We start from the raw sequence: 15,987 nt of genomic DNA, 5'->3' as shown, positions 1-15,987 counted from the left end.
CCTTGGGTCACACTCCAAGTGCAGAAGGAACAGGCTTGTTAATTACAAGAAAGGAAACACAGCAAAAAAAGTGTACAAATAAATCTCTTTCAAAACCTTCCTCTCACTCCACAATAGATCTAATGCAAATTAATATCCCAAAGCAACAAAGAAAATTAGATGATATGAATATTATGCATTCTGAATGTTCAACTCCCCAGGATAAGGAAGCATTAAAACAAATGGAGGCCAAGGTTGGATATACTCAAAAAAGTGAAAAAAGACAAAACCATCAGCAGATGTCAAGTTCATATGAAAGTTTTCTGGAGCATTTTTTTAACCCTCTGAATGATCCCTGTCCCTTACAACACATAATGCTTCAAGCAAAGGAAACATTACCAGAAGTAAGTAAGGTGTCAAACAGGGCAAAAAGGTTAGACTTAATTTCTAAAGAGCAACCAAATCTTGTATGTGAGCATGGATTGAAATGGCTTATGCCTTCAAATATTCCAAAGAAAACTGAAAAACAAAATAAAACACTGCCTTTAGAATCATGCAATAAAAATACAAAATATTGGAATGTTTCATTTCCAAAAGGAAAGAAATCACCTGATGGTGCACATATGATTGATTCAATATCAAGTGGTAGCCCTCCCAATCAAAGACTTAGAAAGAAGGTGGAATTATATAATGCAAATCAAAAGGTACTAAAGGAAGAATGTCTATCTGGAACATTTTTACATTCTCTTCATATCTACATGCCTATTTTGCCAGAATATAAAATACAGAAGAATAGTATTATACAAGGAAATAAGAAAGACATACTATACCTCAAAAGAAGAGATTTGAAGTTAAATAAATCAGTGTTTGTGCTTTCACATACGCTGCTTAACGCTGACTGTAGTACCCCAAGCAATAAACCAAAACTACAGGGGAACATAAAAGAGAAAATGGTAGATATGAAACATAGAAAAAGTGAATCAAATTTGATTGTAACAAAAACAAATGAGTCCATAGCTTCCTCATCTCACTTCATATTAAATAAAGAGAAAATAGATAGAGTTATCTCAAATAATATAAAAATGGAAAAACAATATACATCACAGAAAGAGAAGAAGGACAGAATAAAAGCAGATAAGAAAGGAAGAGTGGGCTCTGGCACTGTAGTCTGGAAGGCAAAGGAATCATCACAGTCTCATGTACTCAACAGAAAGGATTTGCAGTTGCTGTTGGACATTAAATGGCAAGAGAGCAAGGGACAGGAAGGTAAGGATAAATCAGGAGTGTCACTGACAAACTCATGTACTTCCTCACCATCTCCTAATTTTAGTTCAAGAATGACAGTAGGAAAAAATAAGCCAGGAATATTAAAAGACTGCCTTCCACCCCTAAAGCTCCCAGTATCACCAAGTTTCAGGAAAATATCATATGTAGAATCAATTAATAAAGATTTTTTAAGCAGTGTAACAAAATCAAAACAACTTTTGCCACAGAAAAAGAAGGAAGATAGAGAGAATGTAGTAGAGATGAAAGAGTTAATAGGCCTCAAATGTATCACTTTGAAAAGAAAGAAAGCACATTCTGAACATATACTTCACGGAAACGAACTACAGTGGAATGTTAAAGAACGAGAGAAAATGATCCTGGAAGATCAAGGTGATCGAGGAATTGTTCTGGATAAACCCTGTGCTTCCATCCTTTCTCCATTTCACCGAAAAAGGGGCACTGGGATAAAAGGAGAGGAAGACATTCAAGGAATAACAAGGTTCTGTTTTCAACCACTAAAACCCCAGGAATTATCAGATGCAAAGGGAATATATAAAGAACCAACAGATGATATTTTAAGCAATATAAAAAAAGCAAAACATAAGCAACAAAAAGACAAAGATAGGGTGGAAAAGGCTTTAGAAAAAACAATGAATTCCAAAGGAATATATTTGAAAGGAAAGAAATCTTCACTTTCACAGGAATTGCCACTGAGTAACAAAGAACAAGACAAAACATTGGAGGCAGATACCAAAGGAATATATTTGAAAGCAAAGAAATCTTCACTTTTGTGGGAATTGCTGCTGAGCAGAAAAGAAAAAGAGAAAAAAATGGAGGAAGATTCTGAAGGGATATATTTGAGAGCAAAAAAATCTTCACTTCTACAGGAATTGCAGCTGAGTAGTAAAGAAAAAGAAAAAAAGTTGAAGGATGATAAGCATGCTGGGATTCAGAGTACATCTTGTGCTTCCATCTCTTTTCCCCCGTACTCTGAATTGGACATAAGAACAAGAGGAGAGGAAGCCACGTTAATAAAAACAAGATCTTCTTTTCTGCAACTAAAACTCCAGGAGTCATCAGATATAGGGAAAATAGCGTGTAAAGAATCTATTTGTTGTGATATCTCAAACAGTGTAAAAAAAGCCAAGGAATATGTGATGCAGGAAGAAGAGAAATTTAAAATGGCAAAAGTTAGACCTTTGATTAAAAAGAAATCACCGATTTCACAGAAATTTTATTTAGACCCCCCAAAACAAGAGAAAAAGACACAAAAAATAAAAGTTGAACCTAATGTGGTTCTGACCAAGTCCAGCACTTCCATACCTCCATCTCATTTAAAATTGGATATAAGAATGAAAAATGAAAAAAATAGAATTGAGATAACAAGGCACTCTTTTCCAAAACTATCACACCAGAAATCATCGGATGCAGTGAGAATAGCAAATAAAGAGTCCATTCATGATGCTATCACCAGTGATGTAAAAAAAACAAAAGAATTTATGCCACAGAAGGAAGAGGGTAGAGAAATAATAGTAAATATGAAATACATGATGCACCCCAGAGGCACAACTTCCAAGGCAAAGAAATTACCACTTTCACATGTATGTAATATTGCTAACTGTGGTGGTACAAACACTAGAGAAGTACACACCAACATAAAACAGGGAATGAGCCACAAACAGGAAAAAAAAAGTGAACTAGATGAGGTTGTAAAACTACCTTCTCTATCTCAGTACAAATTAGACACAGGTATACAAGGCAAGGAACGCAAACAAGGAGTAACAAGATCTTTTCTTCCACCACCAAGGCACGTGGAATCATCAGATTCAGGGAAACTAAAATATAGAGTGACAACTTTGAATGATATCTCAAGGAATTTAAAAAGAACAAAATACATCACAGAGAAAAAAGAGGATAAAATACATAGTGCTGAGAAAGGCAGAATGCATCACAAGTATTTATCTTTCAAAGCAGAAAAATCGCCTCTTTCCTATATACTCAATACAAAGGAACTGCAGTTGAACATGAAAGAGCAAGAGAAAAAGGGCCAAGATGGTAAGGGAAAAACAGTTGTGATTCTGAGCAAAGCCTATGCTTTTAAAACTTTGACTCACATTAAAGGGGACACAACAAAAAAAGAGAAAGGTGAGCTCGGAATAATAAAATGCTCTGTACCACATCTTAAACTCCAGGAACCATTGGCTTCAGGGCAGATGGCATCTACACAGTCAATTGATACTGACATTTTGAGCCATGTTAAGAAAAGAAAACATCTACCACAAAAAGAAGAGGACAGTGTAACAACATTAACCACGAATGGCTTAATACACGCAAAAGACATAGTTTTCAAGGAAAAGACATCACCACTTCCACATGTGTTCAATATTGTGGATGATGGGACTCTGAGGAAGAGAAAGGAGTGGAGCACTAGAGTGAAGGTAGAACAGGAGCATGAAAGAGAAAGAAAACTTGATGTAGTTCTGCCGAAAGCTCATCTTTCCACGCCTTCTACATCTCAACATATATTGGATATAAGAATCAAAGTAAACAAAGACTTGCTGGGGATGGCAGGATGCTCTCCTTCACAAGTTAATCTCCATATATCATCAGATGCAGAGAAATCCAGAAACGAAGAGTCAAATGAAGGTATTAGTTTACATAATGTAATATTAAAAGCTGATCAACAAATGCCAAATAAAGAGGCTACCGACAAAATAAAACTGGAGGACAGGCATGGTATAGTACTCCCTCCAAAAATAAGTTTGAAGGCAAAGACATCCAAAGTTGCATATCAATCCAATAAAAAGAAATTACCTTTGAATATTAAAAAGCAAGGGGAAAAAGTGAAGGGAGGGAAAAGTGAACTAGGAATGGGCCTGAGAAAAGGTTTTGCTTCCTTACCTTCTCATTCACCTTGCCTTAAACGGGACCCTGGAATGAATGAAAAAGAAGGCATGAGAGGAATGACACGGTCCTTCCCACTGGTCAAGATTCCGAATTCATCAAAATTAGGCAAAAGGGCATGGACTGAGTCAATTGATAGTTACAAACCAAGCAAAAGAATAGCACCAATGCAATCTATACCAAAACTTCCTGTGAGGGAGGGAGATAAAGTGAAAATATATATGGAAGAGAAAAAACTCCCCAAATGTAGGTATTTGAAAGCAAAGAAATCATCATTTTCAAATACACTCAATATCAAACAATTGCCGTGGAAACCTAAAGAGCAAGAGAGAAAAGTGCAGGAAGATAAAAGTGAACTTGTTATGGGCCTTACAAATAGTTGTGCTTCTGTGCTCACTATGCAACATCTGAAATCTGATACTACAGAAGGAGAGGGATACAGGATAAAAATTACAAGATTTCCTCTTCCACAACTGAAGTCCAAGAACTCATCAGATGCAGAAATAGTAGCATGTCCAGAAACAATTCAGCGAGAATTCTCAAATGGGGTAAAAGAGATAAAAGAGCAAATGCTACAGAAAGAAAAGAAGGATAGAGGAAAAACTGTAGCTAAGGATGGTGTAGGGGAGACCAGTGAAATGTATTTGAAGGCAAAGGAATCACCTAGTTTACATACACATAATACGGATGACCTTCACTGGAAAACTAAAGAGACAGTGGGAAGGGTCCAGGAACATAAAGGTGAGCCACATGTAGGGCTGGCTAAAACTTGTGCTTCCAGATCTTTCCCACTTCTCCTTCAAGCAAATGCCAAAATCAAGGAAGAAGGCCAGACAAGATTAACAAGATCTTCTTATTTACAAGAAAACTGCCAAGAATCATCACATTTAGGGAAAGTAGTATATGATGAGCCAATTATTTGTAATATTTTAATCAATCTGAAAAAAGGACAACAACAGATGCCACAGAAAGAGAAAGAGGATGGCGTGAAACAAGTGAACATCCTAACTCTCCCCAAATATCAAGAAAAGAAGGGTCAGGTATATACGGATAGACAAGGCGTCGCTCAAGCCAAGCCTTCTATTTTATTACCATATCTACCTCACCTCAAATTGAATAAAGAAACTCAAGTAGATGATGAAATGCTACAAATTTCTCCATCATCTCTTCGTAAATGGGAAAAGGAAGATGCACTAAGAATATCCCTCCCACTGCTCAAGATTCAAAGTCCACCAAAATTATGCAAAAAAGCATATACTGAGTCATTTGATGGTTGCATGCTAAGCAAAAGAAAAGGACCAATGCAGTCGACAACACAAGGAAGAGAGGAAGACAGACTAAAAATAGATATGGAAGACAAACTTCTCCCAAATTGTAGGCATTTGAAGGGAAGGACATCACATTCAAATACTCTCAATATCAAAGAATTGCAGTGGAAAACTAAAGAGCAAGAAAGAAAGGTGCATGAAGAAAAAAGTGAACTGATTACAGGTCTCACAAATATCTGTGCTTCTGTGCTTACCCTACCACATCTTAAATCTGATACAACAGAAGGAGAGAGTTGCCGAATAAAAATTACAAGATTGCCTCTTCCACAACTGAAGTCCAATAACTCATCAGAAGCAGAAAAAGTAGCATATTCAGAAACAATTTTAAACTGGGGAGAATTTTCAAATAGGGTAAATGAGATAAAAGAGCAAATGCCACAGAAAGAAAAGAAAGAGACTAAACTAAGCATGGCAAAGAATGGTGTAGGGGATACCACTGAAATGTATTTGAAAACAAAGAAATCACCTATTTTACCTACACATAATCCAGTTGACCTTCAGTGGAAAACTAAAGAGCCAGCGGAAAAAGTCCAGGAACATAAAGGTGAGCCTCATGTAGCGTGGACTAAAACTTGTACTTCCAGATCTTTCCCACTTCACCTTCAGGCAACTGCCAAAATCAAGGAAGAATGCCTGCCAAGGTTAACAAGGTCCTCTTTTTTGCAAGAAAACTGCCAGGAATCATCAGATTCTGGGAAAATAGTATATGATGAGCCAATTACTCATATTTTAATCAATCTGAAAAAAGGAAAACAACATATGCCACAGAAAGAGAAAGAGGATGGCGTGAAACAAGTGAACATCCTAAAGCTCCCCAAATATCAAGAAAAGAAGGTGCAAGTATGCATGGATGGACCAGGTGTCACTCTATCCAAGCCTTCTACTTTATTACCATCTCCACCTCACCTCAAATTGAATAAAGAAACCCAAGTAGATGATGAAATGCTACGAATTTCTCCTTCACCTTGCCTTAAATGGGACACTGGAATGTATGAAATGGAAAACACACTACGAATAACACAACCCCTCCCACTGCTCAAGATTCAAAGTCCACCAAAATTAGGCAAAAAAACATATACTGAGGCAATTGATGGCTGCATGCTAAGCAAAAGAAAAGGACCAATGCAATCGGCAACAAAACTTCCTGTGAGGAGAGAAGGTAGACTAAAAATGAATATGGAAGACAAAATGCTCTCAAAATGTAGGCATTTGAAAGAAAAGACATTAGCACATTCAAACACTCTCAATATCAAAGAATCACAGTGGAAAACTAAAGAGCAAGAGAGAAAGGTGCAGGAAGGACAAAACGAACTGGTTACGGGCCTCACAAATATTTGTGCTTCTGTGCTTACCCTACCACATCTTAAACCTGATGCAACAGAAGGAGAGAGTTGCCGAATAAAAATTACAAGATTGCCTCTTCCACAACTGAAGTCCAATAACTCATCAGAAGCAGAAAAAGTAGCATATTCAGAAACAATTTTAAACTGGGGAGAATTCTCAAATGGGGTAAATGAGATAAAAGAGCAACTGCTACAGAAAGAAAAGAAAGAGACTAAACTAAGCATGGCAAAGAATGGTGTAGGGGACACCACTGAAATGTATTTGAAAACAAAGAAATCACCTATTTTACCTACACATAATCCAGTTGACCTTCAGTGGAAAACTAAAGAGCCAGTGGGAAAAGTCCAGGAACATAAAGGTGAGCCACATGTAGCGTGGACTAAAACTTGTACTTCCAGATCTTTCCCACTTCACCTTCAGGCAAATGCCAGAATCAAGGAAGAATGCCTGCCAAGGTTAATAAGATCCTCTTTTTTGCAAGAAAACTGCCAGGAATCATCAGATTCTGGGAAAATAGTATATGATGAGCCAATTACTCATATTTTAATCAATCTGAAAAAAGGAAAACAACATATGCCACAGAAAGAGAAAGAGGATGGCGTGAAACAAGTGAACATCCTAAAGCTCCCCAAATATCAAGAAAAGAAGGTGCAAGTATGCATGGATGGACCAGGAGTCGCTCAGACCAAGCCTTCTACTTTACTACCATCTCCACCTCATCTCAAATTGAATAAAGAAACCCAAGTAGATGATGAAATGCTACGAATTTCTCTTTCACCTTGCCCTAAATGGGACACTGGAATATATAAAAAGAAAGGCACGCTACAAATAACAGAATCCTTCTCACTGCTCAAGATTCAAAGTTCACCAAAATTAAGCAAAAAAACATATACTGAGTCAATTGATGGTTGCATGCTTAGCAAAAGAAAAGGACCAATGCAATCGACAACAAAAGTTCCTGTGAGGGGAGAAGGTAGACTAAAAATGAATATGGAAGACAAAATGCTCTCAAAATGTAGGCATTTGAAAGAAAAGACATTAGCACATTCAAACACTCTCAATATCAAAGAATCGCAGTGGAAAACTAAAGAGCAAGAGAGAAAGGTGCAGGAAGGACAAAACGAACTGGTTACCGGCCTCACAAATATTTTTGCTTCTGTGCTTATCCTACCACATCTTAAACCTGATGCAACAGAAGGAGAGGGTTGCCGGATAAAAATTACAAGACTGCCTCTTCCACACCTGAAGTCCAATAACTCATCAGAAGCAGAAAAAGTAGCATATTCAGAAACAATTTTAAACTGGGGAGAATTCTCAAATGGGGTAAATGAGATAAAAGAACAAATGCCACAGAAAGAAAAGAAAGAGACTAAACTAAGCATGGCAAAGAATGGTGTAGGGGACACCACTGAAATGTATTTGAAAACAAAGAAATCACCTATTTTACCTACACATAATCCAGTTGACCTTCAGTGGAAAACTAAAGAGCCAGTGGGAAAAGTCCAGGAACATAAAGGTGAGCCACATGTAGCGTGGACTAAAACTTGTACTTCCAGATCTTTCCCACTTCACCTTCAGGCAAATGCCAGAATCAAGGAAGAATGCCTGCCAAGGTTAACAAGGTCCTCTTTTTTGCAAGAAAACTGCCAGGAATCATCAGATTCTGGGAAAATAGTATACGATGAGTCAATTACTCGTGACATTTTAATCAATCTGAACAAAGAACAACAACATATGCCACAGAAAGAGAAAAAGGATGGCGTGAAACAAGTGAACATCCTAAAACTCCCTAAATATCAAGAAAAGAAGGTGCAAGTATGTATGGGTAAACCAGGAGTCGCTCAGACCAAGCCTTCTACTTTACTACCATCTCCACCTCATCTCAAATTGAATAAAGAAACCCAAGTAGATGATGAAATGCTACGAATTTCTCTTTCACCTTGCCTTAAATGGGACACTGGAATATATGAAAAGAAAGGCACGCTACAAATAACAGAATCCTTCTCACTGCTCAAGATTCAAAGTTCACCAAAATTAAGCAAAAAAACATATACTGAGTCAATTGATGGTTGCATGCTTAGCAAAAGAAAAGGACCAATGCAATCTACAACACAGGAAGAAGAGGGAGACACAAAAATAGATATGGAAGACAAAAATCTCCCAAAATGTAAGCATTTGAAGAGAAGCATATTACCACTTTCAAATACTCTCAATATCAAAGAATTGCAGTGGAAAGCTAAACAGCAAGAGAGAAAGGTGCAGGAAGATAGAAATGAACTGATTATGGGCCTTACAAATATTTGTGCTTCTGTGCTTACTCTACCACATCTTAAATCTGATACAACAGGAGAGGGATGCAGGACAAAAATGACAAGATTGCCTCTTCCACAACTGAAGTCCAATAACTCATCAGAAGCAGAAAAAGTAGCATATCCAGAAATGATTGAGGGAGAATTCTCAAATGAGAAAAAAGAGTTAAAAGAACAAATGCTACAGAAAGTAAAAAAAGAGAGTAAAACAAATGTGGCTATGAATGGTGTAGGGGACACCACTGAAAAATATTCTAAGGCAAAGGACTCACTTATTTTACATACACATAATCCAACTCACTTTCAGTGGAAAACTAAAGAGCCAGCGGGAAAGGTCCAGGAACATAAAGGTGAGCCACATGTAGGACTGACTAAAACTTGTACTTCCAGATCTTTTCCACTTCATCTTCAGGCAAATACCAAAATCAAGGAAGAAGGCCTGCCAAAGTTAACAAGATTTACTTTTTCACAAGAAAACTGCCAGGAATCAACAGATTCTGGGAAAGCAGTATATGATGCATCAATTGCTCATGAAATTGTAATCAATATGAAGAAAGGCAAACAATGCATTACAGAGAAAGAAAAAGGGGATGGAGTGAAACAAGTAGGCATCTTAAAGCTCCCCAAACTTCAAGAAAAGGAGGTGCAGGTATGTATGGATGGACCAGGCGTCACTGTAACCAAGCCTTCTACTTTATTATCATTTCCACCTCACCTCAAATTGAATAAAGAAATCCAAGTAGATAATGAAATGGTATGCATTTCAGGGCCTGTTTGGCCAACAATATCAAATGCAGGGAAAATAGTAAATTCAGAGTCAATTGATAGTGATATCAGAAAAGGTCTTAAAAAAATAAAACAACATATGCCTCAGGAAGAAGGCAGGGAACGAGAAAAAGCAGTAGATAGGAGAGAAATGCTGCATCTCACAGAAATAACTTTGAAGACAAGGAAATCACCTCCTTCAAATATGCTCCACAGAACAGAAGTGCATCTGAACGTTAAAAGGCAAGAAAAAACGGAACAGAAAGATCGAGGTGATCCACCACACATCGTTCTAAGAAAAGTTGATACTTCTAAACCTTCTCCACCTATCCTTAATTCAGATAAAGGTACACAAGTAGATGAAAAAGTTCTAGGTATCAGAGGATCCTCTCTACCTCTATTAATGCTTCCAGCATTGTCAGTTGCAAAGAAAATAGTAGCTAAAGAGATAATTGATGGTGATGTAAGAAAGGGAAATCAACAAATGCTGCAGAAGGGAGTTAGGTACAAGAGGAAAGCAGTAGATATGAGGCTTAGGATGCATTGCAAAGATGCAGAGATTTCACCAATTTCACCTATACTTAATGCAAAGGAATTTGTGTTGAATAGTAAAAAGGCAGTGGGAAAAGTACATGAAGGTAAAGGTGGACCATGTGCAGTTCCAGCAAAAACTTTTCTTTCCATACCACCTGTACCTTCCTTTTATGTGGATTTAGAAATTCAAATGGACAAAGACACAGCAGGAATCACAGGATCTTCTCTTCCACAGCAAAAGCTTGAGGAATCATCAGGTACCCAGAAACTAGGAAAGAGGGCATCAGTTGACGGTGATAGTGAAGACAATGTTAAGAAAGCAGAATATTCTGTGCCACACAAAGAGGCAGTGCAGCGATATACCTCAAACTTCAAAATCATTATACAGCAAAGAAAGGACCCTCCACTTGTCAAATCAGAAGGGGACCTGAATGGATTGGTCTCACCTTCACAGGATAAAGATGTTTGTTTCACAGGATTTGGTACCATAAATAGTGAAAGGTCAGGGTGGCTCTTTACAGAGCAAAAGGCTCAGCCAGAAAAACACAAACCAGAAACCTGTATTACATTTCTTTCCCACCCTATAACAGATCCAACTAAAATTGGGAATCTGAAGAAAGAAGCTAAAATAATGGATAGCTTAAATCATAAATTAAGCCCCAAGGTTTCATTTTCTCTGTCAAAGAAAATATCCAAGGAAAAGCATACCATATTTGGCATTCCTTTATCTGCCCGAGGACAAGAATCTTCTGTTTCAGAACGAGATGTCCAGCAACAAGGAACTTTATCAAAAGCATCTCCAGAATCCATGGATACATGTATATTTGTTAAGCCAGAGAAAGATGTACCAAATAACAACAAACTAAGTGCAATCTTTTCTCCCAGAGTATTAGCACCAGAGATGAAGGAATCATCACAGAAAATGAATATCACAGAGTTGAACACTTTGCAAAATAGGGAAGAACAAGAGATTTTCATGGAAAAGCAAGTTGTTCAGGTGTCTGAAGGTAAACATGAAACCAGGCCCAAGTCTGTCCTTTGTCTTAACTCTCCACTTCTTGATGGGAAGATGACACCATTGGAAATAAATGTGGACAAGCAAAGTACAATGCATCTGGGTGTGCTAATACTACCAGAAATACAAGTAGATGAAACCGAGTTTGATGCAGCAAGAGGGGAAAAAGGAGAGGCATTGCTTGTTTCACAAGAGGAATGTGTTCGAGAGTTACTTCAGAAGTCTCTTTATTCCCCCTCAGCTTTTTCACTTCAATCTGGAGATCTTAAGGAAAAAAATAAAATTGATACAAACCCCACTGTAAATATGGAACAAAAAAAATTAGGAATAGGCAATAACAGTACTATGAATCAGGAAGAAGGGAAATTAAAAATGGACACAAACAGAACTGTACATCCAGAAGAGGAAAAAAACCAAATATATGAGAGCCATGCTATGAATCTGGAAAAGGAGAAAATAAAAATGGGCAGAAGCAATACTGTAAATATGGATGCATCATCTCTGAAGACAGAGGGACCTCAAAGTAAGACTCAGGCAATCACTCGTGTAACAGGCCACTGCCCAGTGAAGCAAAAACACAAAAAAGAACTGGAAGTGTTTAGGGCAAAACAAAACACTCAGCAACAAAAATTATTTCAAAGGAATGCTCTGGGTTCATTTTATGCCTATATTCCTCTTTCTCCCGTATTTGGAGGCCAGAAAGGCAGATTAAGAATAACAGATTTGAAAAGTGAATTGAGTCCCAAACATTTAACTGTGAAAGTCTCAAATCATCCAATTTCACAGATTCTAAGTATCACAGGACATGGTACTCCAAGCAATCGAAAGAAATTTGAGTATAACAAGCAAAAGAAAATGTTACTGAGTAAAGAGGCCTCAGGGATATTTATCAGAAGTCTTTCTATTTACATGATGAGTCCACCGCACATTGAAGAAACGGTAAAATCTCAGACAAGACCCGAAAGAGTGCCAATCGATCTTTCTAAATTCCAGGAGAAATCGCCAAATGCTAGTGAAATTCTTAGGAGGGATTCCTCAAGCATGGTAATAGGAGTTCCACAAGAACTTATAATACCAGCTTTACAAGATGCCCAGTCCTTGGTGGTTGATGAGCAACAAGTGAAGACACTTCTTAGTGTCAACTCAGAAGCAAACCTCAGCAGCGAAATAAATGGAAAAAAATTAACCCCTCAACCAAAAGAAATGGTGGTCACAGGGCATGATGCCTCAAGGATTATAAAAGAACGTGACTTGCATATTTTTGAGCAAGAAGAAGAGGTACCAGAATCCATTCTGACACCCAAAGAGCATTCATTTATATCTGAAGAACCAAAGGGAAATGTGGAAGCACATGTGGAAAACAATGTAAATATGAGTATTCTACCTCTATGGGTAGAGAAATCACAATGTGAGGCACAGCTATTTGATATAATGGAGCACGCTTCACCATCTGAGCAAGGGGATCAGAATGAACCAGAAGAGGATAAAACCACACAGAAAGTCCAGCAACACACAGCTTTCCCAGAACCTGTTCCAAAATCTCTCTGTATCCCTATGCCTACACTACTGCAAATTAAAAGTAATGAAACAAAAATAGTGGATAGTATAAGTGCAAAAAGTTCACTTCCTGTTCATGAAGAAATTAAAAATACCCTTGAATCCCAGGTAAAAAATATGGTGATTGAAAGGGATCAAAAAATTTTAAGCCAAAGAGACGAGCCTCTAGAGAGACAATCATTTGCTTTTGTTATGATCCAAGACAAAGTTTCTGCTGATAAAATAGAAAATATACAAACTAATAAACCTGGTGACTTGATGTCACCACCTTTTGCAGAAGGTCCAGATACAACAACTATATATTCCAAATCGCAACAGAAACCCTACTTAGAAGATTTTACTACTGAAGAAAAAAGGAAGCTTTTTCTTAGAGTCAAAACTCACTTAGAGTCAAAAGCACTTGAAATAAAACTGAACCTGATACCAGAAATAGTAAACAGATCCTTCCAAAAATTCAGCTTTCATCTGAAACAGCCCATCTCCGACAAAGAGAACAGTTGGGGTCTGTATCCAAGATATAAAGATATATGCTCTATGTCTCCAGAAGGCATTGATACTGCAGAACTCAATTTAAAACCCAAATACCAAAAAGATTCACCTCCTTTTGGCCGTGTGAAGAAACTGCTTGTGACTGTTTCCAGGGGCAATGCCGAGATCATTACAAACTTAAGGCGTGTCAGTAAAGTGGCTTTTAATGGAACATCTTCACTGATTTCTGCTGGTATTGAAATGTCATTGCCACATATTCTCCAGAACTACACAGTAAAAGAAAAAGACAGACTTTTCATGCACTTTTCTAGGAAAACATTGGAGATTCAAATGAAAGCATTTCCCAGAATTGTGGGAGAATCCTATGCAATAGCCAGTGCTCGGGATAGAAGGGAACCTTTATCTCAATGTATTCATTCTGGTGTCAAAGCACCAAAACGAAGAAACAACATTTTGCTATTTTTTGAGGAAAAATCTCTTCGCCAAATAGATCTTGACCTCCAATACAAATACCTTCGTTTTCTCCTGGGGTCCCCTATTGCAAGTATGCTCCCTAAGCCAAATGCACTTCCCAAACATAATCTGAAGTTAAGCACAAGTGCGGTTTGTAAAAAAGTAGATGGTGTTGGAGAAAAGTGTCGTCTTCCCATTGATACAGAACTGTTAGAACAACATATCTCTTTCAAAAAGCAAAGTCCCCATGAAAACTCGTCATTGATGAGAAAATTCCTAGAGCCAACCCCAGTGTGTGCTTCTGACCACAATGTACAAAGCATGGTGCTGGAAGTTACTAAGGTTCTCCCTGAGGTAAAACCTCTTCTGACTCCAGAAAAAGATAAAGAATTTCATGTATGGTTTCAAGAGCCAATTATGTGTAAATCTACTGATGTAGAGACTCAGGGAGATGCTGTTCACTTAGTTGGTTCACCTTCAGTTCAGATTTCTAAAAAATCTGCTGATATTCAGGCAAACACTGAGAGTCCAATCGACTTAGAAGAATATGAGGATGAGGAATATATATTTTTAGAAGCCAACCCTTACTGGAGTCAGCAATCACAAAGAATTCACAGAAAGGCATTTCCTTTGGAAAATTTCCACAAGAAGAAAAGCAAAACTGATGGAAAACAACTTCACAGTGAAGATTCAGGTTCCTGTCATACTAGAGGTAGCAGAAAACATTCCTTAGTTATGACACCATCGTCTCATAAAACTCACAAAAATGGAAAATATAGATCATCCACCAAACCACAGTCTCCTGATTGGTTATGTCAGAGTTCACGAAATAATTCAGAAATCCAGTCTGGGTCATCTTCTATATCATTTGGTGGAGACAAATGTTCAGAGACTACAAGGAGCAGAACAAGTTACTCTTTAGCTCCCTTAACTGAATCAAATATCAAACTACATTTTGCAAATAACCAAGGCAAAACTTACATGCACTTAGAAAACAAAGAAAGAAAGAAACCCACATTTAATGGATTCAGTAGGAACAACGTTCATTTGTATGATGCTTGTAGTTACACACAAAGTAAAAAGAAACGGTCAAAAAAGAAGAAAGTGCATGATTATGAGTCAGGAAGATCAGAACAGTATTTCCAAAGCAAACATAAGTCAGCATCAAAACCTCATCATGAGAATACCAATTTCTATTCTGTAAGAAAAACAAACCAGCCATTTTATTATGCCTGTGTACCAGCAGACTCATTGGAGATCATACCAAAAACCATTCGCTGGACTATTCCTACTGAAACTTTAAGGAAGAGAAATTTTAGAATTCCCTTGGTGGCAAATATTTCAAGTTCCTGGAATATATGGAGCTCCCCCAAGAAGTTTTTGGAATTGCTCTCAGAGTCCCTAAGCTTAAGGCCAGTTCATGAAAAGTGATATTACCATATCTAGATTCCTTTTAAATGGAAAGCGGTCGCTATTGTGATACTCGGTGAAAAATAAAACAATAGCAAGTCCATTGGTTTCTTCATGATGTGTTTTCTAAGCTGATACATTTTGTTTCTGCAGTAGATTTGCTCAATTGTTCTGGAAGACTAGACAGGGAAAGCAGAAGACTTTGGATATGTTTCTACCACGTGTGAGCTCTCCTTTTAATTTATGTTGCTTCCCAGAAGTGGAAGCCCTCTTTCCACTCACCAATGACCAAAGGGTGAGAAGAAGGAATTGTAGCCTATAGATGAGATTGAGAGAGAATAGCTAGAGTTAGGAGGGCAGGGGCACAGAAACTAAAAGGAGAGAATTTCAAGTAGAAGTAAGGGCTCCACAATGTCAAATGCTACAAAATAACTGAGCTAATTCCTGAATTATGTCTATTGGGTTGACCAACCAGATTGAGTATTTTAATACTTTTTATGATAGAGAATTTTGAACATACACAAAAGAAGACAGAATGGTATAACAAACTTCTATGTATTCATCACCCAGCCCCCAAACTTTCAACTCATAGCCAACCCTGCCTTACCCAGTTCCCATGCCCTTCTTTTCCACT

General features: G+C 37.6%; 1 protein-coding gene across 1 annotated transcript in view; it reads left to right on the top strand.

Moving 5' to 3' along the window:
- The window catches only part of LRTM3 (leucine rich repeat transmembrane protein 3), a 55,779-nt gene extending 39,792 nt beyond the window's left edge, over positions 1–15,987 (top strand). The window contains exon 4 of the mRNA XM_077158618.1: positions 1–15,987. This exon is cut by the window's left edge and continues 13,055 nt beyond it. Coding sequence (XP_077014733.1) covers positions 1–15,374 — 15,374 coding nt within the window. The 3' untranslated portion in view covers positions 15,375–15,987.

This window comes from Tamandua tetradactyla, chromosome 4, assembly GCF_023851605.1.
Source record: "Tamandua tetradactyla isolate mTamTet1 chromosome 4, mTamTet1.pri, whole genome shotgun sequence".
NCBI classification, from domain to species: Eukaryota; Metazoa; Chordata; class Mammalia; order Pilosa; family Myrmecophagidae; genus Tamandua; species Tamandua tetradactyla.
The sequence above is the reverse complement of the archived record's forward strand: the minus strand, read 5'-3'. Positions and strand labels throughout refer to the sequence as shown.